Source organism: Marmota monax, unplaced genomic scaffold (assembly GCF_021218885.2).
Source record: "Marmota monax isolate L192 unplaced genomic scaffold, Marmota_monax_Labrador192_F-V1.1 WCK01_AAM20220418_F8-fsc00006, whole genome shotgun sequence".
NCBI classification, from domain to species: domain Eukaryota; kingdom Metazoa; phylum Chordata; class Mammalia; order Rodentia; family Sciuridae; genus Marmota; species Marmota monax.
The window spans coordinates 9,015,187-9,040,255 of record NW_026693712.1 but is presented as its reverse complement, the minus strand read 5'-3'; the positions used below and the strand labels follow the sequence as shown (position 1 = coordinate 9,040,255).

Below are 25,069 nucleotides of genomic sequence, written 5' to 3'. Positions count from 1 at the left end.
ATGTTGTGTAGAGCAGGGGCCTTGGCTAGGGCCTGCACTGCAGCCTGGCTTGGGTGCTGATTAGAAGGAAAGTGGTAGGTGTGTGAGGCAATGCATGCATTAAATAGCTCAAGGGAGCCATTCCACGACACATGTGTGTCACGGCATGGATATGCACCAAGAGCATATGTGGTTTTTACCTACCAGCTTAATTAATTTTTTTGAAAGTGTCAGTTTCTCTGTTATTGTGCCAAACAACAAAAGACATAGGCCCTGCCCTCAGAGTTTCAGAGAGGAGAAACCTGTCAGAAACTAAGGGTGTTAAATTAAGGCCTGGCATGCTGGGTACTAGGAGGAGCTCCTGGCTGGTCCCTAGAGAACTAACTTCCAATTCTGCATTTTAGAGCATTTTGCTGGTCACCCTGAGCAAAGTCTTTGGACCTCAGCCTTTTCAACCCCTGGGGCAAGGCTCAAAATTCTCAGCCACATCCCCAAATAGTGGCATTTCTTAGTCCCCTAGGGTAGGACTGGCCCAGATTCTGCTACCCAATCCGCGGACAGGTTTTTGTGTTGTTTTTGAGGTGCTGGGGATGAGCCCAGGGACTCCTGTGCTCAGAACTCCTCTTACCAATGAGCTACACTTCCACTCCACAGGCAGTTTTGGCAGGGACTCTTGGAGCAATCATGCCTTTGTGACTGTGTCCCATGCTGGGGTCTGCAGCCTGAGCCACCAGCTCCACCTGGCCCCAGTCTTACTGAGTGAGGACACAAGCTGTGACCTCCACTTTAACAGGCCGCAGGTGCTGCCCAGGAAGCCTCTGGCTTCTTCCCACGGGCACCAGAGCACGAGTGGGAAGGGAGCCCCTGGGCTCCTTCTGGTCCTTAGTATGCCGCACCTACAGGTGCAGCCATGGGCTCGAGCAGAGCAATGACGCTCAAGGAGCTTCTCTAACCAGAACAGGAGCCCCTGCATGAGCTAATGTTCAGTGCCCCCATCCCAGTGAGTGACCGACAGGGATTACTATTTGTTCTTTCAACAGGTGAGAAACTAGGTCTCCGGCCTTTGGGGCTTGACCACATAGGATTGTCATGGCAAAGGCAGGCACAGAAGGGGGTGTCCCCTGCACCCTTGGTGATGCAGCCCTCCTCTTTGAACTCTCCAGGCCTGATTCTTGCTCTCCTGCTTAGAATAGTACCGGGCTGTGGGCCCCTTGTGGCCCAGCTGCCCTCTGCATCCGGGCCCCTGCACCACCTCCCTCCCACAGCCCAGCGGCCGGGCCTGGCCGGGGTGGCGTGGGCCGGTGGAGCTGGGAGGAGGCTCTGCTGCTGCGCTGCTTTTAACATCCCGAGACGCTATTGTTTGCCTCAGTGGGTTCGTTGCCTCTCTTGGTCCCCGACAATCTGTTCTTCTGTCTTCTCACATATATATAGATCCCCCTCCCTCCACTGCAAGCCTTCTCCCACTTTGCATCCTTCTCTTTTTCATCACGTGGGAAGGAAGGCTCTGGAAGTGGCAGATCAGAGCAGCCGTGGGGGAGGCTGTTTGGCAGGGGTAGGAAGGGCCTAAGCCCAGCAGAGCTTCCACCCTCGGGCAGGCACCTTTCTGCTTACTTTTTACTTTACCTCTCTCAGCACAGCACCTTGAGGGATACTGAATGACAAGTCAGGCCCACGAGGTGGGCAGGGTGGTGTGTCGAACAGAGACCCGACCCAACCCAGCCCCAGGTCTAACTGCCCCTCACCCAGGCCTCAGGCACCTCCCCCTCCTGCCCTGAATTGCCCCACTAGCCAGAGCAGGAACAGACCTCAGGTTAGTGCTGACATTTCCCAAGTGGAAAGTAGGTGCCCCCATCCTTGGCTCATGGCTCTCCCTGCTCTCCTTAGTTGGGGGCTTTTAGGAGGAAGCAGACCTGGATTCCCCTGGTGCATGGGTGGCATATTCTAGGAGCTGCAGTTCCTAGCCAGACTGGCCTGCACAATACCAGTGAGCTGCTGTTGCCACCTGCTTTTCCTGTCACTCTCTCATTGGGACATTGAGAGCCCACCCAAAGGTGAGGCAGTGTGAAGAACTCCACAGCCAGCCCAGTCTCTGCAGTCACACGCACCGATCAGGCTGGCTCCGAGCACACCCCCCCCCCCCCACCTCCCAGCACCCTGGCCACTTTGAAGCTGGTCTTAGGCCTGTCGTCTCATCCACTAGGATTTCAGTGTGCCGGTCTGAATGAGGTCTCTTTCTTTTTTCTTCCTTTTAAGCACAACCACGATTGTATATCACAGCTAAAAAAACTGACCTACCCAGACAAGCGTTCTCATTTCCCCAATTACCTCATGAATGGTATTTTTTATATTTGATGTGTTCAGATAAGATTCCAAATAAGGGCCACACGCTGCATTAGGTTATTAATCCCTTTAAATCTTAATCCCGTGGTTCTTCCCCACCCAACCACCCTTGTTTTCCTCATGTATTTTATGTATTGAAACTAGGTCAGTGTAGCTGGGGCTGCAGCCTGGGCCACATCTCAAGGACATGTCAGAGTTGCTGCAATGGGGAGAGCTAGACTCTAAGCACCTTCCTGGGGAACCTTACATTATGGCCAGGTCACTGTAGGAAAGACTTTAGGGCTCCGCCTCACCAGGTCTCTAAAGTCAGCCAGGGGAAAGAAGGCTCAGTTGAACACTGTGGCCCTGGCTTTGCTTCTAGCAGGCTATGATGGTGGGCACTCCTTCCCTTTCTGGACTTGTAGCTTGTAGACCTCCCACCTGTGAGTATAACTGATACTGCTGCCCTCGGGGGTTCACTGTCAGGGTCAGGTGGGCTCCTGTGAACTGTGAAGTGCTGTGCTGGGTCTTGGAAGGTGCCCTGGGATGGGTGTGGGCTGGGAGTGCCCTAGGCAGCTAGAGTAGCCTCTGTGCCCAGCTGCGCCTACGCTTCTTGGACCCCTTTGCCTTACAAAGTTCCTGTCTTCCTCTTTCCCTGGCCAAGCTTTTAATCACTGGGGGGTATGTTCTGTTTTTGTTTTTCAAGGTGATTAAACCCCCTCTGATTTTTGTCGACCCTAATCGTAGTCCAGCTGGCCCACCTGCTACTCCTGCACAGGCCCAAGCTGCGAACACCCTGAGGAAGGCCCGGGTCTCAGATGGCACTGCCCGGCACTCCTCCTCCGAGAGCGAGGATGAAGACCTGATCCCCGCCACACAGTCCTCCACTCCTGGTGAGTGCCCTGCTTCACCTGCCAGGCTCAGCTGGGTGGAGCTGCTGGCAATGACCCCATTGAGGCGAAAGGGGACAGAACTCTGGTCGAGTTGCATGGCCAGGGATTGGTCAGGGACCAGGTGTCTAGGCCCTGCATTGTCACTCTGATGAAGGGCTAGCTCACTATCAACAGAAGGTAGGACCAGATCTGGGGTGTCCTTGACTTAAAAGAATCTGTGATTCTATCAATAACAACAAAAAATGGCTGCTACTCTTATTGTTGTTATAACACTTTAATGAGGAAATCATACCTAATGCTGGCAAGGTAATTAAGAAATGATATTATGAGCTGGGGTTGTGGCTCAGTGGTAGAGTGCTTGCCTAGCATGTGTGAAGCCCTGAGATCGATTCTCAGCACCGCATATAAATAAAAATAAAGGTCCATTGGCAACTAAAAAATATATTTTTTTAAAAAACCGTAATATATTTAGCACAAAAGAAAAAGTACCAGCTGGGCACCTGGTACCCACCTGTAATCCCCGCTATAGAGACTGAGGCAGGAGAATTGCAGCTCAAGGCCAGTTTGGGCAATTTAGTAAAACCCTGTCTCAAAATTTAGAAGTCTGGGGATGTAGCTCATTGGTAGAGCTCTTGTCTAGCATATGTGAGGCTCTGGGTTTAACTCAGTACCACAAAAAAAAAAAAAGGAAGAAGAAAAAATATCACCTATAACCCCACTGCCTGCATCTCAAATATTATTACTTCTAACGTTTCTCTGCTGCTGACTTGACTGAAGCCTAAGACACACCTGTGTTTCTAAAGTAGACCATACTGTACATAGTGCTTGTCATCCTCAGTGGGTATGTTGTGACGTTGTAGGTTTGTCAGTACATATTTATGGTGTGGTTCCTACTGGTTACAAGATAGTACCACATTCCACTCTGCCAGCACCATGTCGGAAGAGACAGGGGTTTGTCTTGGGCTCTGATGAGTTGCTCTCCGGTGAACTCTAGAACAGCCTTTGCAAATATCTGGGTGACTCTCAGGAGAGACCATTTTACATGAGGAGTCTCTGGTACCAGTGTTCTAGCACATGGCTCAGGTGTAGCAGCCTGACTGGCTGAGAGGAGAGGACATGAGGAAAAAGTGGGGGATTACTGCCATAGCAGCCATTGGATATTCCTGAGCTGTGTCAGATGACAGGCCCCTGCCTGGAATGCTTGGGGTATGGAGTGAAACCTCTTTCTGTGGAAGGCCTACGCACAGCACTGGGTCCCCAGATGGGCTAGTGACTGGGTTGTGCCACCACTGAGGAGGCCATGGGTTTCTGTATCCTGATGTGCTCCCGTCCTCTATTTCAGCTATTAAGACCAATGTGATTGTGCCCACTGCCCATGCACGGACGACTCCCGGAGCCAACAGCAGGGAGGAGTCCAGTCGGACATCGGAAGGCAAGAAACAGGAGGCAGCAGCCACTCAGGTACCTGGTGGACAGGGAGGGAGGGAACAATCACTTTAGCATTCTTCCCAGACTTCACCATTTTTAGTGCATTGTTATTTGACCCTTGCCTGAATCTAAAAATGCAGTGACCCACTGTTCAGAAGATAAAACAGCACACATCCCCACCTGGGCTGTGGTTTGATCAGGATTGGGCAGGGCCAAAACCCAGGTCTCCTGATTCCCAAGTCCCTGCTCTTTCAGCCTTATTGGTTTGTTATCCCATTGAGAAGGAGCTGTTCACTGCACCCCACCCAGTTCTTCTTGAGAGGGTGAGAGAAAGTTGCCATGCATCTAGGGGGCAGTGCCAACTTGGAGGGGCTGTGTGGGTATAACCAGCCCATGATCACTACACCCCCAAAGCCCATACCTGTTTGGCCCCTCAGCGAGTAGATGGTGTTGACCATCTGCCCTTGCCAGACACGGCGATAGCAGGAACAAGACAAGGAGGGCCCCTGTCCTCATGGAGTTCTCAAGCCAGTCGGGAAGCAACCATTAAACAAGGAAATCAAATAGAAACAAGTTCCCCACCAACTGTTTGATGCAATGAAGGAAACAGAACATAAACTAGAGAGTAGTGAGTGATCTGCTTTAGGAAGGATGGGCAGGGAAGCCCCCCTGAGGAGGTGAGCTGGGGGCACCCTGCAGATCGGGAAGTTGAAGTTCTTGCTCTCTGACTGTTGGTGGGTGCAGAAAGTAGGGGGACCCCCAGCTAGAGGTTTATCCTGAAGAGGGTGCGAGTTAGAGTGGGCCTCAGGTGGGACCAAGCTACTTCCCTTTCTTGCTGGGAGCTCTCTCTCTACTCTAAGAACAAGGTGATTTTCTCATAACCTTAAACCTGCCACCCATCTTTCTGCCCAAATGGTGACATTGCCCCTCTAATTGCTGCTCGTCCCCAACTCTAGCCCCATGGTTCTTGGCACTTGGGTCCCTTTTTACCCCAGCCAGACAGGGTCTGACCAGGCATGACCTAGATGGCATCCCAGTTACCCATTGGTCTCAGGGCTGCCCCTCACTGTCCACAGGTGGCAAAGCGGAACTCAGCTTCCCTCCCGCTGACGCAGGCCGCCCTGAAAGTCCTCGCCCACAAGGCAAATGAAGCCCAGCCTCCTGCCAGGACCCAGTCTTCAAGTGAGGTGAGCTGGGAAGCAGGGTTACCAGACCTTCCACAGGGAGGGCCCAACCCTGAGTCCCAGGACTTACCTCCCTGGATCTCGGTGGGCTGGTGTGTAAGGAGGAACTACAGTGTTCACCCTGGAGAGCTGCGGGAAGGATCCAGGAGGCCACCTGTGTGGCCCTGATACAGTGCCCAGCCCGTTGTTGTGCTAAGCAGGCACCATACTGCTCGGCGTGACCTTCCACTCTTTCTTTCACCAAATTAGGTTGACAGTGCTGTGGGAGCACTCACTGTGACTCATCCCCAGAGCTCCCCTGTCCAGAACAGAGTGAACAACAAGCTCAAACAACCCAAGCCTCCTGCAGGCCAGCAGGCCACAGCCACACCCTCGGGCCACTCCAAAGCCAAAGCCCCTGGGGGCTCAGACGACAGCGAGGACAGCAGCGACAGCTCTTCAGGGAGTGAGGACACTAGGGGACCTCAGACAGCCAAGTCAATCCCCAGGCTAGGTGAGGGTGCTAGGAGGGCAGGTCCAGCGCAGGGGTGGGATGCAGCCTGGTAGAACCCTGGGCTTTGGCCTCAGCTCTGTGTCCCAGCTTGATCTGAGACCTTGGCCATGTTATCCCATGTTGGGCCTCAGTTTACCCATTTATCCAGCCCTCTGAGGAAATCTGTCCAAATGATTTCAAAACCCTGACTCTTGTTGAACTGCTGGTAGCTTCTTGGTATCAGACTCCTCTTATTGACTCCCCTAACTCCCAAGACCAGGCTTCCCCACAAGGGAAAGCAGGGGATATAAGTGGGGCCTTGGGAGCTGGAGATGAAGGCCGTGAATAACATGATGTAGCAGGACCTTCCACAGGGAGGGCCCAACCCTGAGTCCTTGGGTGGAGGGATGGGGGGACTTAGACCTGGCATCTCAGGCCTCTGAAAGGTTCACTCTGCCTAACTGACAAGGGCCACCAGGGGCCCTCAACAGGATACCTTTGCTTCTCCAGTAGGTCCAACCCCTTCTAAGAAGGAGACTTTGGTGGAGGAGACTACAGAAGAGTCCAGCGAGGATGAAGTGGTGGCCCCTTCCCAGGTAACTGCCAGGAAGAGGGCTGGTTGCCCACAGGGTTGGGCTGGACTCTTAGACCAGTTAGACCAGGTGTCCTTCAGGTCAGACATCTGGCCCCCTCCTCTTGCCCTGGGCAAAATCCTGCCTGCAAAGGAACCAGGCAACTGGGCATGATGGTGCACACCTCTATTCCCGGTGGTTTGGGAGGGTGAGGCAGGAGGATTGCAAGTTCAAAGCCAGCCTTAGCAACTTTGTGAAACCCTGTTTCTAAATAAAATATAAAAAAGCACTGGGGATGTGGCTCAGTGGTTAAGCGCCCCTGGGTTCAATCCCCCCAAAAAAGAAAGAGCCAGGCAAGCTCCTACCCCAATCCCTAGGAGCCCAAGCAGTTAACCTCTGGGTCTGTGATTCTAGGTGATTCCCAGACAAAAACATTTCTTAACCAGGTTTCTTTAAGGTTACTCTCTCTGTACATGGCAAGTGCTGATGACTTTTGTGTTTGCATTCATAATAAGAAATTTCCTTTTTGGATGTATTATCTAAAATGTGTATTGATCAAGGAGTTCACAAGGTGCACTGAAGCACCTCAGGGCTCCGTGCCCACTCAGTCTGCCCCAGCAGGGTAGGCCTGAGCGCCCTGGGCTGGTGTCCTCACAGCAGGTCATGCTTCTGGGCGGGATGGGTGGGCTTGCAGCCTCTTTCACACTGGGCTTCTTCAGTCTCTCCTCTCAGGTTATGTGACCCCGGGGCTGAACCTGGCCAAATCCCAGGCTTCAGAGGTGACTCCAAAGCCAGACTCCAGCCCCTTGGTTTCCTCTGCTCTAGCAAAAAAAGATGACCCAGACGGCAAACTGGAGTCTCAGCAGGCAGGCACTGTTTCCCTTAAAACAGGTAAGTCAAGGGACATTAGGACGTGGAAGGACAAGGCAGTGGGCCTCCTTTTGTCCTCCTGCAGCAACGGTGCCACTAACATGGTCCTGTCTGCCACCAGGGCTCTCCAAATGAGGGGCTTTGGTCTCTAGTGAGACCTTCTCATAGTGTAAGTGGGGCCCACCCTGAGGTATCTGGCTCCCATGGTCTGGGCAGCCCAGGAGCCAGGTGTGTCTAGCTAGAGGAAGCTGGTTGCAGCTGTAGGAGAATATCTGCCTAGAGGAAGCATCACCCTTCTTTTTTTTTTTTTTTTTTTTTTTTTTTTTTTTTTTTTTTTTTTTTTTTTGTAGTGCTGGGGATGGAACCCAGGGCCATATGTGTGTGAGGCAAGCACTCTACTAACTGAGCTATGTCCCCAGCCTGGAAGCAGCTCCTTGACTTGTGAAATAGACCTTGCTCTTTCCAGCCATCCCCGTTGACTATTCTTCCCAACACACAGGATCATGGTGTGGGGTGTAGGCACTGAGGATGATTCAGACAGAAGACTGGAAGCCTGTTTGCAGGAGTTGGCAATGGACCAGCCCAGAGCCACTCTGACGCACTCTAAAGCACTGACAATCCCCAGACCACCCTGGGTTTCGTTTCTTTTCTTTTTTTTTTTTTTTTTTGGTGCTGGTGATTGAACCCAGGGCCTCATGCTTTCCAGGCCAGCGCTCTACCACTGAGCCACATCCCTAGCCCACCCTGGGTTTCTAAACATGTCTAAAACAGGCCCTGCAGAGGGTGGTGCTCCAGGGCATGTCAAGGTATGGCACGCAGAAAATAGTCACATGGGCTTTGGAGGACAGACTGGAGGGAATTATGGGCACAGTCAGGCCCACTGCATGCTGCAGGGAGTAGCCTCCAACCCAGTGTGACATGGATGTTTGCCTTTATCCCTCCTCAAAGCAGTCACCTCCAGAGCCAAACCACTGAGCCCTCTTCCAGAGCACGGCAGGTAAGAGCTTTATGCCTGCTTAGCCCAGAATGGAGTAGAGCCCTGTCCAGGCCAGAGGCAGTGGCAAGGCCCAGTCTTTGGGCTTTAAGTAGCAGTTTCGCGTGCTGGGTCAGAAGCGGAGTCGTTGCTCACTTTCCTCCCCAGTGTTCTCTTTGTGAGAGGCGGGTGTGACAAGGAGACATTTTAGAGGGGGCTGTGGAAGGTTTTTTTTACACGTGTAGTCAGCACACAATTATCAAAGGCAAGCAGAGGCGTGGAAAATTCTAAACAAAGGCTGCACCAGAAGTCACTCTGGCAGGCAGTAAACCTACTTAGTCAGCCACCACCACTTGTGCACCCAGTGCCCCCACCAGCAGCCTAGAACCCTGGCCTAGAAGGGCCAAGGGCCCCCTGTGTCGATGGATTATGAATTGAGCGTCTACAAGCTTCACTTTTATTTTAAATCTATAGCTTATAATAGAGAGACTTCATTATTCATCCATTTCCTCATTTTACAAGCAGGGAAACAGCCCTTGAGAGGAGCTGGGTCCTGGCTAGAGTCACTGAGGTTGGTGGTAAAGTCAGACTCAGAGACCAGATCTCCTGACCCAGCTCTGGACTCCTGGCTACACAATACCGTCTCCCTTCTGTTTGCTCTTTCATCTCGTTGGTAGATTTCAGGGCCTCACATCAACATCTGGGTTCATTGTCCATCCCTCACCCTAATTTGAGTTGAGTTTTGTATGGAAAGACAAAAGAGCTCTAAGTTGAAAGCAAGGTCCAGGTGTGGGGAGCGCAAGGACTCTGGAGACGAGATGGGACAGAGTAACCACTGGACCTTCCCTTCCCGTCTATACCCCTGCAAGAGGAGGAGCTGTCTTTCCTTACATCCTCTCAGCGCTCACCATAGATATTTGTCCTCAGCTTCCCCAGATCCGTGACTCCAACTCCTCTCTCCACAGGTAAAAAGGAAGCCACCTCAGGTGCCACCTCTGAGAAGCCCAGGAAGGAAGCCCCGAGCTCCACAGACTCCACACAGGGACTGCAGAGCAACATTGCCCAGCACTTCCAGGGGGCTCCCTGGCCCCTGAGTGAGGCCCAGGTGCAGGCCTCAGTGATGAAGGTCCTGAAGGAGCTACTGGAGCAGGAAAGGAAGAAGGCCACAGATGCCGCCAAGGACAGCAGCCGGAAAGGCCGGAAGCGGAAGCTGTCAGGAGACCAGTCAGCCACCAGAGCCCCCAAGAGCAAAAAGAAGAAGCAGCTAGTGTCCGAGGAAGGCGGGGAGAGCGCTGTTTCCTCAGAAAAGGCCTCCAGGACTTCCAAAGGGAAAAAGAGAGACAGAGCAAGTGGCAACACAAAGGAGAAGAAGGGGAAGGGAAAGGGACCTTCCGGCTCCCATGGGGCCAGGGACCAGCCAGAAGGGGAGCTGGGGATGGTGAAGGTTGAGGGTGGAGATCAAAGTGACCCAAAAAGCAAAAAAGAGAAGAAAAAATCTGATAAAAGTAAGTAAGATCTTGCTTCCCTAGGCCCATGCTGAGGGCGGCAGGGGTCCTTAGCCAACTCTTGGTCTCTTCCCCGTGCACAAGGAGATCCCTGGATGGGTTTTCCAGGGTCTTGGGGGCAGCCAGTGGCAAAGCCGGAAAAGATTCCAGAGCACCTGGGCCAGAGCTGCGAGCCAGCTCCCCAAAGCCCAGAATGTTCCCTTAGTGTCTGACAGTCACATTCATTTTCAGCTTCAGGCTTCTAGAAGATCCAGGCTCAGGCTGCAGCCTGACAAGGGCAGAGAATGGTGTCCTGTGCCTCTTTGGCCCATGTCAGATTTTGGAAGAGCCTGTTTCTCCCACCAGCTCTGGGGTGCAAAATGGACCAGAACACCTGAGCCCTCATCATCTCTCTAGACCTCGGTTTCCTATTCATTGAGACCTGTGCTAGAGTCTGCGCTCAGTAGGTCCTCGTCAGTCCTTGTGCCAGCACAAGAGGTATTTCATTCCCATTTTGCAGATGGAGAACTGAGGCTCAGAGAAGGAGGATGCTCAGGGTCAGGGGGTTTCACCGTTTCCAAACAGGCAACCCTCTTGTGCTGCACCAGTGGTGGTAGAGGAATACAGGAGACGGGTAGATGCCTAATGCCTCCAGGGCAAAGGCAGGGTGGCCCTCAGAGCAGGACGCTTGACCCTTTGGTGCTCAGTACTGTACTAGGTTCCCACTTTCCTGTCAAAATAACAGTGGGAGGTTTTGTTGTTTTTTCTTTCTTTCTTTCTTTTTTTTTTTTGGTGTGTGTGTGTGGCGGGGGGTGGTTGGGGATGAAACCCAGGGCTTCACGCATGCTAGGCAAGCATCCTACTACAGAACCACATCCCCAGCCCTGTGAGGGAATTTTTTAAATGAGTTAATTTAGGGCCAGGGATATAGCTCAGTGGTAGAGCACTTACCTAGCATGCGAGGGGCCTTGGGTTTCATCCCCAGCACTGCCCCACCCCCCAAAAAAAATAGTAATAATAATAATAATACTTGAGTTAATTTAAAGAAAATTAGTCATAGTCCAAGTGGTCCATGGATGAAGAAGGCATGAGGCTGGTTTTGAAGGACAGGTGTCCTGGCCCCACCCTGGGGCTGTGTTGATGGCTTGCTGGGCTGTGGGGAGAGCTGAGTACCAGCCAGGAGGAGCAGGCCCTGGAACCCTGTCCTGCCCACCCCTATACCTCCAGCATGGCCCAGCACTCAGGATTAAAATCTGTTTTTCAAGAAACTTCCTTTCTTCCCTCAGGTAAAAAAGAAAAGGACAAAAAGGAAAAAAAGAAGAAAGCAAAAAAGGCCTCAACCAAAGACCCTGACTCACTGCTTCAGAAGAAAAAGAAGAAAAAGGTAAAATGAGTTCCTGCAGCGTCTCAGACCGAAAAAGGGACCCAAACCCAGTTCCCAGGGTGAATGTTAGCCCTTCACACACCCAGACACGTCCCTGCCCTCTCCATTCTTGACTCTAAAGTGGGATCTTGTGAGAAAGAGCCGGAAGGGAGTATTCCTAGCCTCTGGAAGCCACAGAAGTGGCCCTGTCTCATCTGTGAGGTGGAGAATGAGGGGGGTTAGGGATGAAGGAAAGGGATACCCCCAGAGGTCAGGGAGACCCACATGGGCTGTCGCAGACTTTCAGGTGAGAAGAAACAGGACTTGGGCTACGTGTACCCAGCTGGCAGGCTGTCCCTACTGAGGAAACTCTTATAGCCATCTGCTCTGCCTGTGGAGCAGCAGGGTTCCAGGGCTGATGGCCTGAGCAGGGTCTATGCTATGGCCAGAGCCTTAGCCCCTCAGGCAGGATGGCGTCCCCACTGTGCCCAGTAGGCCTCGATTTGTCAGGAAAGCCCTGGGCTCCTTCCTGGAGGGCACATGAGGCACTGCCCCATCCCCAGGGATCCCTATAGACCTGGCATTTGTCCTGGGGGAATCGCCAGTCCCTGGCAGGTGTGGCAGTGGGATACACCTCAGGGATAAGAGCCCTGACACTTCTCTCCTCACAGAAGAAGACCGCAGAGCAGACTGTGTGAGAGGCCAGGCACAAGACAGGTATGCTTTCTGGCCCTTCCCAGCCATGGGAGGACCAAAGGAAGGGGGGCTGGGGAAGGTTCCATTCCTCAAGAGTTGGTGGGGCCATGTGACAACACCAGGGGCTGGAGGGAGCTGCAGTGTTGGAAGGGTCCAGAATAGAGCGACCAGCATCAGCACGTGGAGGATAGTCAGTCCCCCTCTCCTGAAGCAAGAAGGCCAGGTTTTATCCTCCTTGATGGAGGGAAAGGTCAGGAGATCTTACGTCTGGATGTGCTTCCTTCCCCCAGGGAGTTCTTAACGGAGTGTTGACCATCTCCAGGCCTCTGACCTCTGCCTACCCTGGCTTGAGACTGGATTTTTAACTTCTCCCTCTGCAGAAGATGGCCAGTGCAGGGTCCCCATGATGGCCAAGCCTGTGAGCCTGCTGGAAGCCTGGTCTGAGGAGGAGGGATCCCAGCTCCTGGGACCTTGCCCCACTGATCCCAGCACAGAGCGCTTCACATAGATGTGTACAGTATATATATTTTTTTAAGTGACCTGTCTCCCCCCTTTAAATCTAACATGCCCAAGGGCTGGACTTTCTACCGCTTCACTCTGCAGACCCAGTGAGGCCAAGTGTGTGCTCATCCATGCACTTGGTAACTCTGGCTGATCCCAAGCCTTTGTCCTCTTTTTGTCTATTCTTCTGGTTGTGGCTTCTGTGTTTTGTTTTTTCTCTTTTTTTAAAGAACTTAGAATAAAAGACTTAAAAGAAAGATGCAAATTCCTGGTGTACCTGGCACAAGGCTATGTAGTTGGCTACTTGGGAAAGACGGTCTGACACCTGGCAGTGAGCAAGCCAGCACTTGGGATTCCTTCTTGATGGAGTAGAGCTCTGGGATTTTGTGAGTGGGACAGTTTGCCAGAGAAATAGCCTGAGCCTGGGCTAAGTCGATGGGGAAAGACTCAGCTGCAGCGAAGCTCATGTGGAACTGAAGGGTGGTTGTGGTTGGTTTCCTATAAACACCCAGAGAGGGGAAATGGGAAGGGGCCTCAGGAACTGACGTGAGTGGGGATAGGCTCTTCTCTTGGTAATAAGTAGCTGGAGCTGAGTAGTGTTCGGCCCAGTTAGTTCAGCCTGGGCACCCCATTTTTTTTTTTTAAGAGAGGGAAGGGGGAGAGAGAGAAAAAAAATTTTAATATTTATTTTTAAGTTATCGGCGGACACAACATCTTTGTTTGTATGTGGTGCTGAGGATCGAACCCGGGCCGCACGCATGTCAGGCGAGCGCGCTACCGCTTGAGCCACATCCCCAGCCCCGGCACCCCATTCTTCACAGCCCCCGCTTCCTGTCCATTCCTGACACTGAGGCCCTGTGTTGGTTGCCATCTGTCATCATACTTGTGCTGTTCTTAGTATAGAAATGAAATTGGGGACATGGGGAAATGGAAGCTGAACCAAGAGGAGTTTGTGCTTAAAAAACTGTATGCAAAAATCTATTTGGGCTGGGGATGTAGCTTAGCAGTAGAGCGCTCGCCTAGCATGCACAAAGTCCTGGGCTCAGTTTCCAGCACTGCACAAAAAGAACCAACTTGTTTTGGAAGTGAAAGTTCTTCACATATCCATGTGTGTCTGTTCAAAGACGTAATCCCTAGATCACCAGCCTCAGTGCTTTGGTTCCTTAGGCTGCGTTCTCACACCTAGATGACTGTATTTAGGTCTTCGCTGACCTCCTTATGGTAAATTAACTGGATTCCAACAAAAAAGCCGGGAGCCAGAATGTTCTACTTACTACCTTTTATTCTTACGTGAGCCATGGCCCTGAGGCTGATGACAAGCTTGGCTGAGCAGCAGAGTTGGGTTGGCATAAGTGAGGAGGGCTAGTTGGTGGGTGAGGCTGGGTTCTTTGGGGAGTGATTAAAAAAAGGGGGGCAGAAGGGGAGAGGACCACGAATATGTTCATCCTAGGGTTTGGGGGTGAGGTGTTCTGTTCCCCGTCCGTGGGCCTAGATCTCTGAGCCCCATGTTGATGACTACTATGATGTTGGAAATGGGGGTTCTCATAGTTGGGGTCCACCTCCCAGTTTTGCTTCCCTGCTGATGGCTAGGAGTTGGGCAGCAGGGCCCTCTTGTGTCATCTGTGCTATTTTGATCTGTTATGCTCCAGGATGATGGAGAGCCAGTCGCCAGAATCTCATGGGACGAGGTGTAGGGTATGAGAGAATGGAGTTTGGAGGGACTGGGGAAGGCTGGAGGCACGGAGGAGCAGGAAAGCTGTGACTACACAGAGCTGGCTGGTGCTGGAGACCGCTTCTTGTTTTCACATGATGACTATGGAAAGGAGCATCAGAGTGAGGCTGGTCCCCTCTTTGTTGTCCCTGCCCTTCTCCCCCCCCCCCCCCTGGCATCCTGAGGCTTCAGAGTAGTCAAGGACTCTCCACCCTCCGCTGCCCCCTGCTGAGCTACAAGTCCTACCCAGCAGAGACTCCTGTCCCCCGCCCCCAGCAGCCCCCAGCCCTGTTCCTCAGTTGGGAAACGGTCATCCCAGGCTGTCACAATCCTCGAAATGAGCTATGGGACCAGGTTCCCTTGCACAGGGCTCTCACCTTGGCCCAGGTCCTGCTTAGTCACACCCAGTCCAGAAGACACATCCTCCAGTTCCAGTGGCTCTGTTGGGAGCATCAGATGGTTTGTTCCCTGTAATGCCAGCCACCCCACCTCGGGGCAAAGTGCCTGAAGACCTTCCCTGGAGGTGGAGCAGGCTCCACAATGCAGGGGGGGCTGAATGAAAGCCCAGGAAGGGGTGGTGCGACGCAGTGGGAGTCCATAGGACTCCTGGATGCAGGAGGACAGCGCATGGACAGATGTGTGGATGTCAGAGGAGACAAGTGACAAAGGGACAGACAGAAGAGGAGTGCCCAGATGGGTCGATGGATCAAGGGCTGGATGTGTGGCTGACAGTGGCTGTCCCCAAGAGCTGCCATCCCATGTCCTGGTCCCATGTGCCAGGAGGGACCTCTTGCCCCTTGGCTTTCCTAGTCCTTGCTAGTCCTTCACACTGCTGGCATGGTGGCCCCTGCTTACCACTGCAGTCATGGCGCCCGCGGCTCCTGGTGTGAGGGACCTCAGTGCCGTTGGGGAAGACGCACCAGCAGTAGCCGATGCTCCCATGGCACTGGAGCGGCATATAGTTACCGTTCTCATCACACTTGGGACGGAATGCGCCCGGGTGGACAGCAGGGATGTGGCTGACCTCTTCCTGGCATTTGGTCAATACTGAAGCGACAGGTGTGATGAAGACAGTGAGTGAGCAGGCTCTGGGCTGGGGTCTCAGCAGAGCCGGACTTACACACCCTGCCGTGGGCCTAATGCCTTGCGCCCTCATGTCCCTGCCTCCTCCACTCACTGCATAGGAGCGAAAACTGAGGCCCAAGGCCTAGACCAACAAGTCCAAGATCAAAGAGGAAGTGGGTGGCTGTGTGTCGTTCACCCCAGAACTGGATGACCCCTTCTGACAGCCAAAGCCTTAAAGTGTGGAATTGACCCATGATTGTGATTTCAAGAGGAAAGCAGAAATCAGCCTTCGGTTACTGGGAGTACCCAAATACAAGGGAGGTTACCCTTTGTTGGGGGTGCTTAACGACATGGAAGCCCAGAAGGAAGAGACAGCACGAGGATGAGATTGTAGCACTCATAAAGGCTTCAGGCAAAAAAAAAAAAAAAAAAAATGGGTGTCATACTGGGGTTCCTGCCTGGTATGTTTGATGTTGGGTTTGCCCCAGGCCCTCTTGGGCAGTGTCTTCTGTGACGGAGGTTTTGTCATGACAGGAGGCCTTCGGACCCCAAGAGCAGTTAACGGTGTGAAAGCACAGACCAGACAAGAGGGTCCAGGGTAGCCAAACCCAGAGAGAAACAGGCAGGAGAGGTGGTGAGAAGCGGGAGAGTGACAAGAGATCATGGAATTGGCAAGTGCTACAGGCCCTCTCTTTCCAGAGAGCCCTGAGGGAGCCCCAGATCCCTGGCACCCCAAAGTTTCTACTCCCTGTACCTCTTGTTGGGGCCTCAGTGGGCTTCTCCTCCAGGGAGTTCTTGCTCATTTCAAACAGGAGCCACTGGTGCAGCCAGTTCTCAAAGACCTAATGTGGGTAGAGGTTAGAGGTCAGAGGTCACATTCAGTAGACATCACCAAGCTGCTACCCTGCCTGGGAACAGAAACATGGAGGATCATACAGGGCCCAGTGGATTCTTCAACTCTACGCATTCTCCAGCGTTCTGGGCTTTGTGAGTGCTGGTGGACCCAGAGCAGCTTCCAGAGAATGGCTCCCCTAGCCCAGCCCTCCCCGCCCCATTTCTTTCCAACTCTACCAGAGACACCAGAAAAAAGGGCTCCAGTGCAGGGAAACTACTGACCTTCCAGTCCAGGTTGTCCATGGTGCTCTTGAGGTGTTTCAGGTTCTCCGGGAAGCTCCCCTTCAGCTGCGGGTACACCTTCAGGGGATTGGATTTCTGCAGAGTGGCAAGGCAAGAAGGAAGGTTAAAAAGAGCTCCCTGTCAGGCAAGGTGAAAATGTGCAGCCCATGTTCCCCTTGTCTTCCATTCTGAGATGTGGACCTGAGCTGCACTAAGCCTGGACCCTGGACCTCAGCCATATGGAAGGGGAGGAAATAAGGGCTGTTCACCTTGTCACTACAAGGGCCCAGGGCTGGGAGACAGGCTTCAGGTTCCAGACCAGCTCTACCAATACCCACCCCCAGTCTTGTCCCTGTAGACACCTACTTGTGTTCAAGGTCTTACCTTCCCCAGGAAGACTGACCATCCCCAGCTTAGTTGGGTCCTCTGCCTATTACTTGAAAGCCACCTATACTTGCCTTGTAATCTGGTCACTTGCCTGGGGTCACCCACTTGCCTAGGATCCCTTTGGCCTTGGGAGCTCCCACTGTGGCCTCTGAGTCTTGCACAGAAGGTAGGAATTTTGAAAAAAAAAAAATTGAAAGGAAAAAATAGCTGGAGCAAGTCACTTCAGAGCTGTCGGCCCTTTTCTGCATCTCACAGATGAGGGCAGGATGAACTACACGTCATTTAAGGGCCCCCTTGGGTTCCTTCAGGTGAGCATGGGAGTTTTCAGTGAGGTGTGGGCGGAGCTCCTGTGGGCATGGGCTGCCAGGCTCCTTGCACTCACCAGGAGCAGGTGCATCACGTGGTCCTGCGTCATATTGCCGTACTTGGTGGCATTCTGCTTGGGCTGTGGAGGGAGAAAACAGAGGGTCACTCACCCGCTGTGGCCCTGAAAGTGGGGACCTGCAGCAGGAGCCAGCAGCCAGGGTCTGGGGAAGAGTCAAATTCCAGGCACTCAGCAGGCCTGTCCCTGCCACAGGAAAGCTGTTGTGTCACTTGAGTCTCCAGCCTCAGGATCTTCATTGGTCACAGCTGGCATAAGCTTCCCTGCACAAGGCCTTACCAAGAGCAGTTTTATGAACAGAAACCTTCAATCCATACATAATATCAAGAGAAGGGGAGGGGTCGCCAGGCGCTGTGTAATAGACGGGGCAGGCCTCCTCCCAGCATGGCCCCAAGGCTCTTGCCCCACCTCCATGGGAAGCCCCTTCCTGAGGCGGCCTCCTGCTCCCACAGTCAGGACACTCCCCACTGGGCCTTTTCTGGTCCCTTCTCCCTGCCCCTCTGCTTGGCACCTGTCCCTAGATCACATTTCCCTCCCACCACCGTGGGCTGTCCTTACCCCCTGGCGCAGGCCTTCCATGGGCAGTGCCTGCATGAGCAAGGGGGTGGCCATCCGCAGCTGGCTCACAGGCTTGGGAGCTGTGGGGAAAGCAGGCAGCATGAGTGTGGGCGCACTCAGGGAAGGACAGTGGGTCCAGCGGGGTGCAGGAATGGGGGAGGTGGGAGGGCAGGGTGGAGGAGGGGCACGCACGCTTGGGAAGCTTCATGCGCAGGTTCTCCAGCTGTAGGTTCTGTGAGGTGACCGTCAGCTTGTCCAGCCGGCCCTGCTGCTGGTACAGGAAGTAGGCAGTGGTGGCCTGGCCAGCCAGGAGCAAAGCCACCAGGACGGAGAAGCCTGTGTACAGGGTTCCACGGCTGCATTTGCTGTGGGGAGGGACAAGGGGATGGGTTAGAGGAGACTCCAGAGAGCTGCCCCAGTGGCGGGGTGGGAGGGGACCAACAACACCCATCGGCCCCTAAGCCACCCACCCATCCACATTATACGCTGGCTACGGAGATGCAGCTTGGAGACATCCACAGCCTCCTTCCAACCATGGTTTCCCTAGGGGCCTCCCAAGCAGGAGCTGACCCCGGCCTTGGTCAAGTGGAAAAGAGCCAAGAGAAAGTTTCTTGTCCTTTCTGGGTCATGGTGTCCCACGTGTGCTGTGACAGGTTGGAGCAGAGGGTCTCCCCATGTTCCCTCTGCCATGGGACAAACAAAACAGGGCTGCCCTCGAGAGGAAAGGGTTTTGTTTTATTATTTTGTATGCTTCCCCAGTGAAGTCATATTTAAGGAGAAAATGGAAGGAAATGGGACTGGGACAGCAGAGAATGTGGCCCACATGGAAAGCAGAAGTGTGGCCTTGACATTTAGGGTACGGGGAGCACTGATCAATGTCACAATGAGGTGTGGCCAGACCCTCATATCTCAGGGAGCCCTTGCAGCTGTGGGCCTTGGATGCAGTTTGGGGGTGTAAGTGCATGGGGGATATAAGGATCCTGTTTCTAAGACCCTGAGAGTTCCTGGCCTATTCTCAGAGCTGCACCCACCCCTGGGGTGGAGGGCGACTACCGGACTCTGCTGTGGTTTGATGGGTGCCATCTGAATTCAGGTTTGCGAGTGTGCTGGTGTTGGCGGGTGAATGGGATTGGGGCTCTTGTAAGAGGACTTGACTTGTGAGACTTGTGTTCTCTTGCCCTTCTGCCTACTGCTATGTGAAGATGCAACAAGGAAGTCGTCACCAGATTGCAGCACCTTGATCTTGGACTTCCAGCCTCCAGAATTGTAGAAAATAAATCTGTTTTTTATATATATAAATTATTCAATCCGTGATATTCTGTTATAGTGGCAAAATAGACGAAGACAGCCCACTGGAAATGTCAGGATGAGTCTGCACCCAGCTCACTCCATCCCCTGGCAAGGATGGTTTAGGAAACTCCAGGAGACCCTTCTGCCTAGTAACTCATGACATCACAGGCATAGCTCATTCTCATTGGCTCTCTGTTTGCCAGCTCTCTGCTTTCTAAGCCAAGAGTCAGCCCAAGGGAAGAGTTATTCTAGAAGGAAAAAGCGAAAACTCTGTGGGGGGAAAGGAAGAAACCAAATAGGAGGCGAAAACAAAATCCACTTAGTGACCTTCCCAAGGAAGGTCTGGACTGGGCTCCAAAGACAGTGGAAAGTTCCCTGTCCTCACTCTTGCCTGGGTCCAAGTTCCAGCTGCATTATTTATTCTTTTTTTTTTTAACTTTATTTTTTATTTATTCATTTACTTATTTATTTAGCTAATTTACTTAGGCTAGTTTTTTGTTTTGTTTTGGGGTTTTTTTGTTTGTTTGTTTGTTTTAAGAGAGAGAGAGATTTTAATATTTACTTTTTAGTCTTCGGCGGACACATCTTTGTTTGTATGTGGTGCTGAGGACCGAACCCAGGCCGCATGCATGCCAGGCGAGAGCACTACCACTTGAGCCACGTCCCCAGCCCATAAGGCTGGTTTTGAAATTGAGATCCTCTTGCCTCAGCCTCCTGAGCTGCTGGGAATTACAGGCATGTGCTACCTGGCCCAGCCCCCCGACACCCTTTTCAACCCCACACCCTATTCTAATCCCAGTTCTATATCCCACCATATGAGCTTGAGGAAGTCCTATCCCTTCTCCATTCTGAATTTCAGCTTCTCAGAAGACCTAAGAATTGAGATGCATATTGAATATAAGACCATGTAATTGACTTGGAATCCCAGCTCTGTCACTCACTTAGCTTTGGTTGTGGGCAGGTCACTTAACCCCTCTGCATGAGTAAAATTAAATAAGAGCATTGCCTCAAAGTGTTATGTCAAGCCAGATGCATGTGTTAATCTCAGTGACTCAGGAGGCCGAAGCAGGAGGATCACAAGTTCAAAGCCAGCCTTAGCAACTTAGTGAGACCCTGTCTCAATATGAAAAAAAAGAAAGAAAGAAAAGGACTGAGGATGTAGCTCTGTGGTAAAGAGCCCTTGGGCTCAATCCCCAGTACCCCTGACAAAAATGTTATGTTAAATAAGGTGATGAGATTAGGGCTGGGGTGTGGCTCAGTGGTAGTGTTTGCCTGACATCTGTGAGACTCTGGGTTCAATTCCCAGCAACACATACATAATAGTGATGAGGGTAAAATTTTGTTCTTTGCCTAACACATTGTTAGCTCTCTATAAATAAATACACTAATCTCAAGAGAGTTAATAGTTAACTTTAGCATTTGACTTCCTTCCTCCTTATGCCTCTTGAAGGCCTGTCCCCTGGTTCTGGTACAGGGCCAACTCTTGTCACCCCCTCTTTTTACTTCCTCCTTTGCACTGCCTCCTTGAAGAATAAAAAAAAAAAGTAATTAGCTGACGCCAGGAGCCAACCAGAACTAGCTAGGAATTGTGGTGCAGATGTTGCCAAGCAGAAGTGTTCACACAAGGGTAGGAATCAGGGTCCTGTCTGGAATGGCCTGAGCACAAAGGTTCAGGCCAGCTTCAGAAGCAGTAACTGAACTAAAGTGAAAACCAAGCAAGGATTCGATGACTCTGGATCACTCTGAACACTGAGCCCACCTGGGTTTGCCACTCACTGGGGAGCCTGAGTTCGGAGGGGGCCCACCTCTCTCTCCTCGCAAATCCTGACTGTAGAAGGGGCCAGAAAGAAGAATGGGCTCAATCTGAAATCAGGGACTGGGGATGTAGCTCAGTGGGGGTGTAGCTTAATCTAGCACGTGTGAGGCACCAGGTTTAATCCTCGGCACAACACCAAAATAAATAAAACGAAGGCATTGGGTCCATCTACAACTAAAAAAAAAAAAAAAAAAATTTAAAAACTGAAATTAGACTAGTCCTAGTTTAAATTCTGTCTTTAACACTCAGCAGCTATGAGAACTTGGCTACGTGACTTACCAATAAGAGACACAATTTTCTTTTGTGAAAATCGGGGGAAAGAAATATTCCAGAGGGCTAGGGATATAGCTCAGAGTGCTTGCCTCACATGCACAAGGCCCTGGGTTCAATCCCCAGCACCACGAAAAGAAAAAAAAGAAATATACCCGACTCATAGGGAACTCCAACTGTGAGAAATAAGCCATAGTTTTGTGTCTGGCAAACAGTCATAGTAACAAAGAACAGTGAGGAGGACCCGTGGAGGGGAACTGGTATCATGGCTATTGTCTATTATCATTGAGACCCAGAGAGAAGCAGTGATTTACCTGAGGTCACACATAACAATAGCAGAACCCTGACCAAAATTCAGCCCTCAGTGAAGGGGGGCACTCCTTGCCGAGGGACGCCCTAGGATTTTCACAGGCTGCTGCTCTAATGGTCTGTATCTGGTTATCTTTTCCTCAGAACATAGTTCCTCATGACAACTCTAGTGTTTCTCCCAAGACCCTTTCTGCCAGCAACAGCTGACGTCAATGTAGCTGTAAGTAAGTCCCCATAGAGAGCAAATTACATTTTTGATGATAGGAGAAGCAGGAGCATTAGGGTGCTACATTCTAACCCCTTTTGGGTTTGGGGGGGAGAGGGTGAGGGAGGGTACATGGGGGAGGCCATTTCTGGTCCAGGAGAGGGGCCTGGAATGGCTGTGCTGACTCTTGCTATAAGGGAGAAGGCACAGATGGGGTATGACGCACGTCAAACCTGGGGCCCCTCAGAAACCTATCTGGCACTCCTCCCTCCACTTGGAATCACTGCTGCAACAGCAGATATCTCTGTGTCCCTTACAGACACCTGAAATTCTCATTCCCTTGATACAGACACCTATGCCCACTGATGGTAACAAAGAAACTCCTCAACCAGGAGCTGCTTCTACCATCCTCTTTTAGAAACTCTGTTTCTCTACTGGGATCCAGAACATTTTCAAAATCTGGTCCAAGTTTTCTAACCCAGGATTCATGGCCCAGCTTAAGGCAGGTCTGTGAAGCCCCTGATATCGTATGGAACTCTAGAGAAAGAACCCAGGTGGTCTTCTGATTTTGTGCATCACGCAATGTCAGTAACAAACCCTGCATGATGACGCACACCTGTAATTCCAGTGGCTCAGGAGGCTGAGGCAGGAGGATCATGAGTTCAAAGCCAATCTCAGCAAAAGTGAGGCACTAAGCAACTCAGTGAGACCTGTCTCTAATAAAATACAAAATAGGGCTGGGAATGTGGCTCAGTGGTTGAGTGCTCTTGAGTTCAATCCCCAGTACCAAAAAACTAACAAACTAACAAACAAAACCCCTCACTTTACAGAAGGGGAAATCAAAGCCCAGAACTGGCCAAAAACTTGCTCAAAAGCACTCAGAAAGTGTTCAAGTCATTGCGTCCATGACGCCTCCCTGCAACTCTTGGTGCGTGCTCCTTCTGGGCACCTGCACATATCTGTGCAGCCCAGGGTTTGCGTGGTCTCGTCTAATCCTCACACATACCTCTCCTGCTCTCTGGGGCGCTGGCCCAGTATGGGCAGCTGCTCGTGGTTGGAGATGAGGTCGCGCTGGTCTTCCATGGCTCTGACCTCTGGTCTTTTGCTCAGCTCTTGCTGCTGCTGCTGCTGCTGCTGCTGCTGCTGCTGCTGTCCGTGTATCTGGGACCCTGAGTCCCTGGCTCACCTCTTGAAGTTAGTGCTGGGAGGAATCTGATTCGTCCAGAGGAGTTCACTCCGCCCACCTGGTAGATGTGGAAGTGAAAGCCACAAAGCTGGAAATACCCCACTCAGGCCAAGCTGCCTTTTGAGGGCCAGGATGAGGAGGGGGAGTCCCCAGGCAGGTAGAAAGGCCAGCGCAATCCCATTGGCTGCCCAGGGCCCTCATCACTTGTTTCTGGGCAGACTTTTGGATTCATAAGGCTCTTAGGATGTTTCCAGAAACAGACAAATGTGTTCACTGCCTAGACAGGAAATCACTTTGAAGCAGAAAATGGCTATATCTGACTCCCCTCTCCTTCATGCATAAGTGGGTGCAGGAAGGGGCTGTGTATCTTCGATAAGCTTAAACAAATTCTCTCTGGCCTCAGTTATGTCCTTTCAAAATGGGGAAGGAAGGTTGGACTTGGTGTCCTCTCTGCTCCATCTGAGAGTCGGTGCTGTTAAGGCCCTGGCAACAAATGCTTGCCACCACTTATGAAGCCTCTGTGCCAGGCACTGTGCTAATCATTCCCCTGTTGGGACCCCGAGACTTTTTAGGTGAGGACCCCAAGACTTTCAGAGGCCAGGTGTTTGCCTGTGGTTTAAGTCTGGAAAGTGATGGAACCCACACTCTTGACCACTCTCCCCTTCTGCTTCCTGATGTTCAAATTGTGGGGTTCAAATGCAGGAGAATGGAGCCTCTGGAGGGAGAGGAAAAGGATGTGAGGGCTGGGAAGCAGCCTAGGGAGAGTCAACAGTGCCCGCAGGGCCTTACTGCCTCCTATCTGTGGCTCATGCAGACTTGGTCTCCCTCCAGCTTCCTGACAGAAGAACACCTAAGAGCCTTGGACCCTCTAGAGTGGTAAGTCTTTTTGTTGGCTAATGAGATGACTTGTGGCTAAAAGCTCCCCTTCCCAGTAGCTCCAGGATGGGCAATGACTGCCAGATGAACGAACCAGCGATGAGGGGGCTGGGGCTTCCAGATCTCCATGGAAAGGAGAGAGGCTAGAGATTGAGTTCAAACACCAATACCAATGATTGAATCAATCATGTGTATCTTATGGAACTTCCATAAAACTTTAACCAATAGGGCTTGGAAAGCTTCTTTGTCCATGTGCCAATAAGATGGTGTACCTCAACTCCACAGCAGAAACTCCTGTGCCAGGGACACTTTCATACCTTACCCCCATGTACCTCTTTGGCTGTTCCTTTATAATAAACTGTGTCTTTTATAATAAACTGGTAAATAAAGTTTCCCTGAGTGTCCCTCCTCCCAGAGAACAGACTGGAAACTTACTCTCCAGACACAGAAAGAGCATGACCCTGCACTGAAGCTGGCCAGTCTTCTCTCCTGTTCAGAATGCTAGAAGCCAGGCTTTCTCCCTCTGTGAAAAGAAGGAACCTTCTCTGGGGGGCCTGACCATGCCAGGAGGATGTACTTGAGATTCTGACATTGGGGATTCCCTGATGAAACAACGCAGCCAGGTAGCCCTACAGGAAGCCCTTATCGAATAAGTCTGCTCATGGGCCACAGCTTCCACTTGATGTTTAGAAAATCAAGGATTAAGGGCTGGGGTTGTGGCTCAGTGATAGAGAGCTTGCCTGGTGTGTGTGAGGCCCCGGGCTTGATCCCTAGTACTGGGGGAAAAAAAAAAAAGCAAGAGGATCACTTAACCCTAGCATTTCAAGACCAACTTGGGCAATATAGCGAGATCCATCTAAAACAAAGAACAGGATGTTATAAGGCATAAGTACTACAGAAGAACAAGAAAAAGAGCTCTTCAAGACGAAAGATACAGGCTGGGGCTGGGGTTGTGGCTCAGTGGTAGAGTGCTCACCTAGCACAGGTAAGGCACTGGGTTCGATCCTCCAAACCACATGAAAATAAATAAAGAAAAGAAAGAAAAGAAAAAGGAAAAATACAGGCTGGGTATGGTGGCACACACCTGTAATCCCAGTAGTTCAAGAGGCTGAGATATGATTGAGAGTTCAAAGTCAGCCTCAGCAAAAACGAGGTGTTAGGGCT

The 25,069-nt window shown here is 51.8% G+C and overlaps 2 protein-coding genes across 4 annotated transcripts in view; one reads left to right on the top strand and one right to left on the bottom strand.

Annotated features, from left to right (window-relative positions):
• Tcof1 (treacle ribosome biogenesis factor 1) overlaps positions 1-12,999 on the top strand; it is a 35,591-nt gene extending 22,592 nt beyond the window's left edge. For both annotated transcript variants that reach the window (XM_046460249.2, XM_046460248.2), the window contains 10 exons: positions 3,005-3,191; positions 4,534-4,652; positions 5,696-5,806; positions 6,053-6,296; positions 6,786-6,871; positions 7,567-7,738; positions 9,656-10,195; positions 11,461-11,558; positions 12,209-12,254; positions 12,524-12,999. In XM_046460249.2, coding sequence (XP_046316205.1) covers positions 3,005-3,191; positions 4,534-4,652; positions 5,696-5,806; positions 6,053-6,296; positions 6,786-6,871; positions 7,567-7,738; positions 9,656-10,195; positions 11,461-11,558; positions 12,209-12,235 — 1,584 coding nt within the window. In that variant the 3' untranslated portion in view covers positions 12,236-12,254; positions 12,524-12,999. The remainder of the gene's footprint in view (positions 1-3,004; positions 3,192-4,533; positions 4,653-5,695; positions 5,807-6,052; positions 6,297-6,785; positions 6,872-7,566; positions 7,739-9,655; positions 10,196-11,460; positions 11,559-12,208; positions 12,255-12,523) is intronic.
• A 999-nt stretch (positions 13,000-13,998) lies between these two features.
• On the bottom strand, positions 13,999-23,073 carry Cd74 (CD74 molecule). Of its 2 annotated transcripts, XM_046460302.2 has the most exons (9): positions 22,850-23,073; positions 18,146-18,318; positions 17,954-18,033; positions 17,396-17,458; positions 16,627-16,722; positions 16,265-16,352; positions 15,301-15,492; positions 14,823-14,885; positions 13,999-14,547 (listed from the first exon to the last, which is right to left on the bottom strand). In XM_046460302.2, the coding sequence occupies exons 1-9, from the start codon at positions 22,924-22,926 to the stop codon at positions 14,537-14,539; spliced, it is 843 nt and encodes a 280-aa protein (XP_046316258.1). In that variant the 5' UTR covers positions 22,927-23,073; the 3' UTR covers positions 13,999-14,536. The 2 variants fall into 2 exon arrangements, with proteins under 2 accessions (XP_046316258.1, XP_046316259.1); XM_046460303.2 differs by lacking the exon at positions 15,301-15,492 and having other exon boundaries at positions 22,850-23,046.
• Between the last annotated feature and the right edge of the window lie 1,996 nt (positions 23,074-25,069).

Coding starts and splice junctions, on each gene's coding strand:
- Cd74 (XM_046460302.2), bottom strand. CDS start 22,926: ATGGAAGACCAGCGCGACCTCATCTCCAACCACGAGCAGCTGCCCATA. Junction 18,034..18,145: donor GCGCATGAAGCTTCCCAAGC/GTGCGTGCCCCT, acceptor CTTTCCCCACAG/CTCCCAAGCCTGTGAGCCAG. Junction 15,493..16,264: donor CACTGAGGCCCCAACAAGAG/GTACAGGGAGTA, acceptor CTGTCGCTTCAG/TATTGACCAAATGCCAGGAA.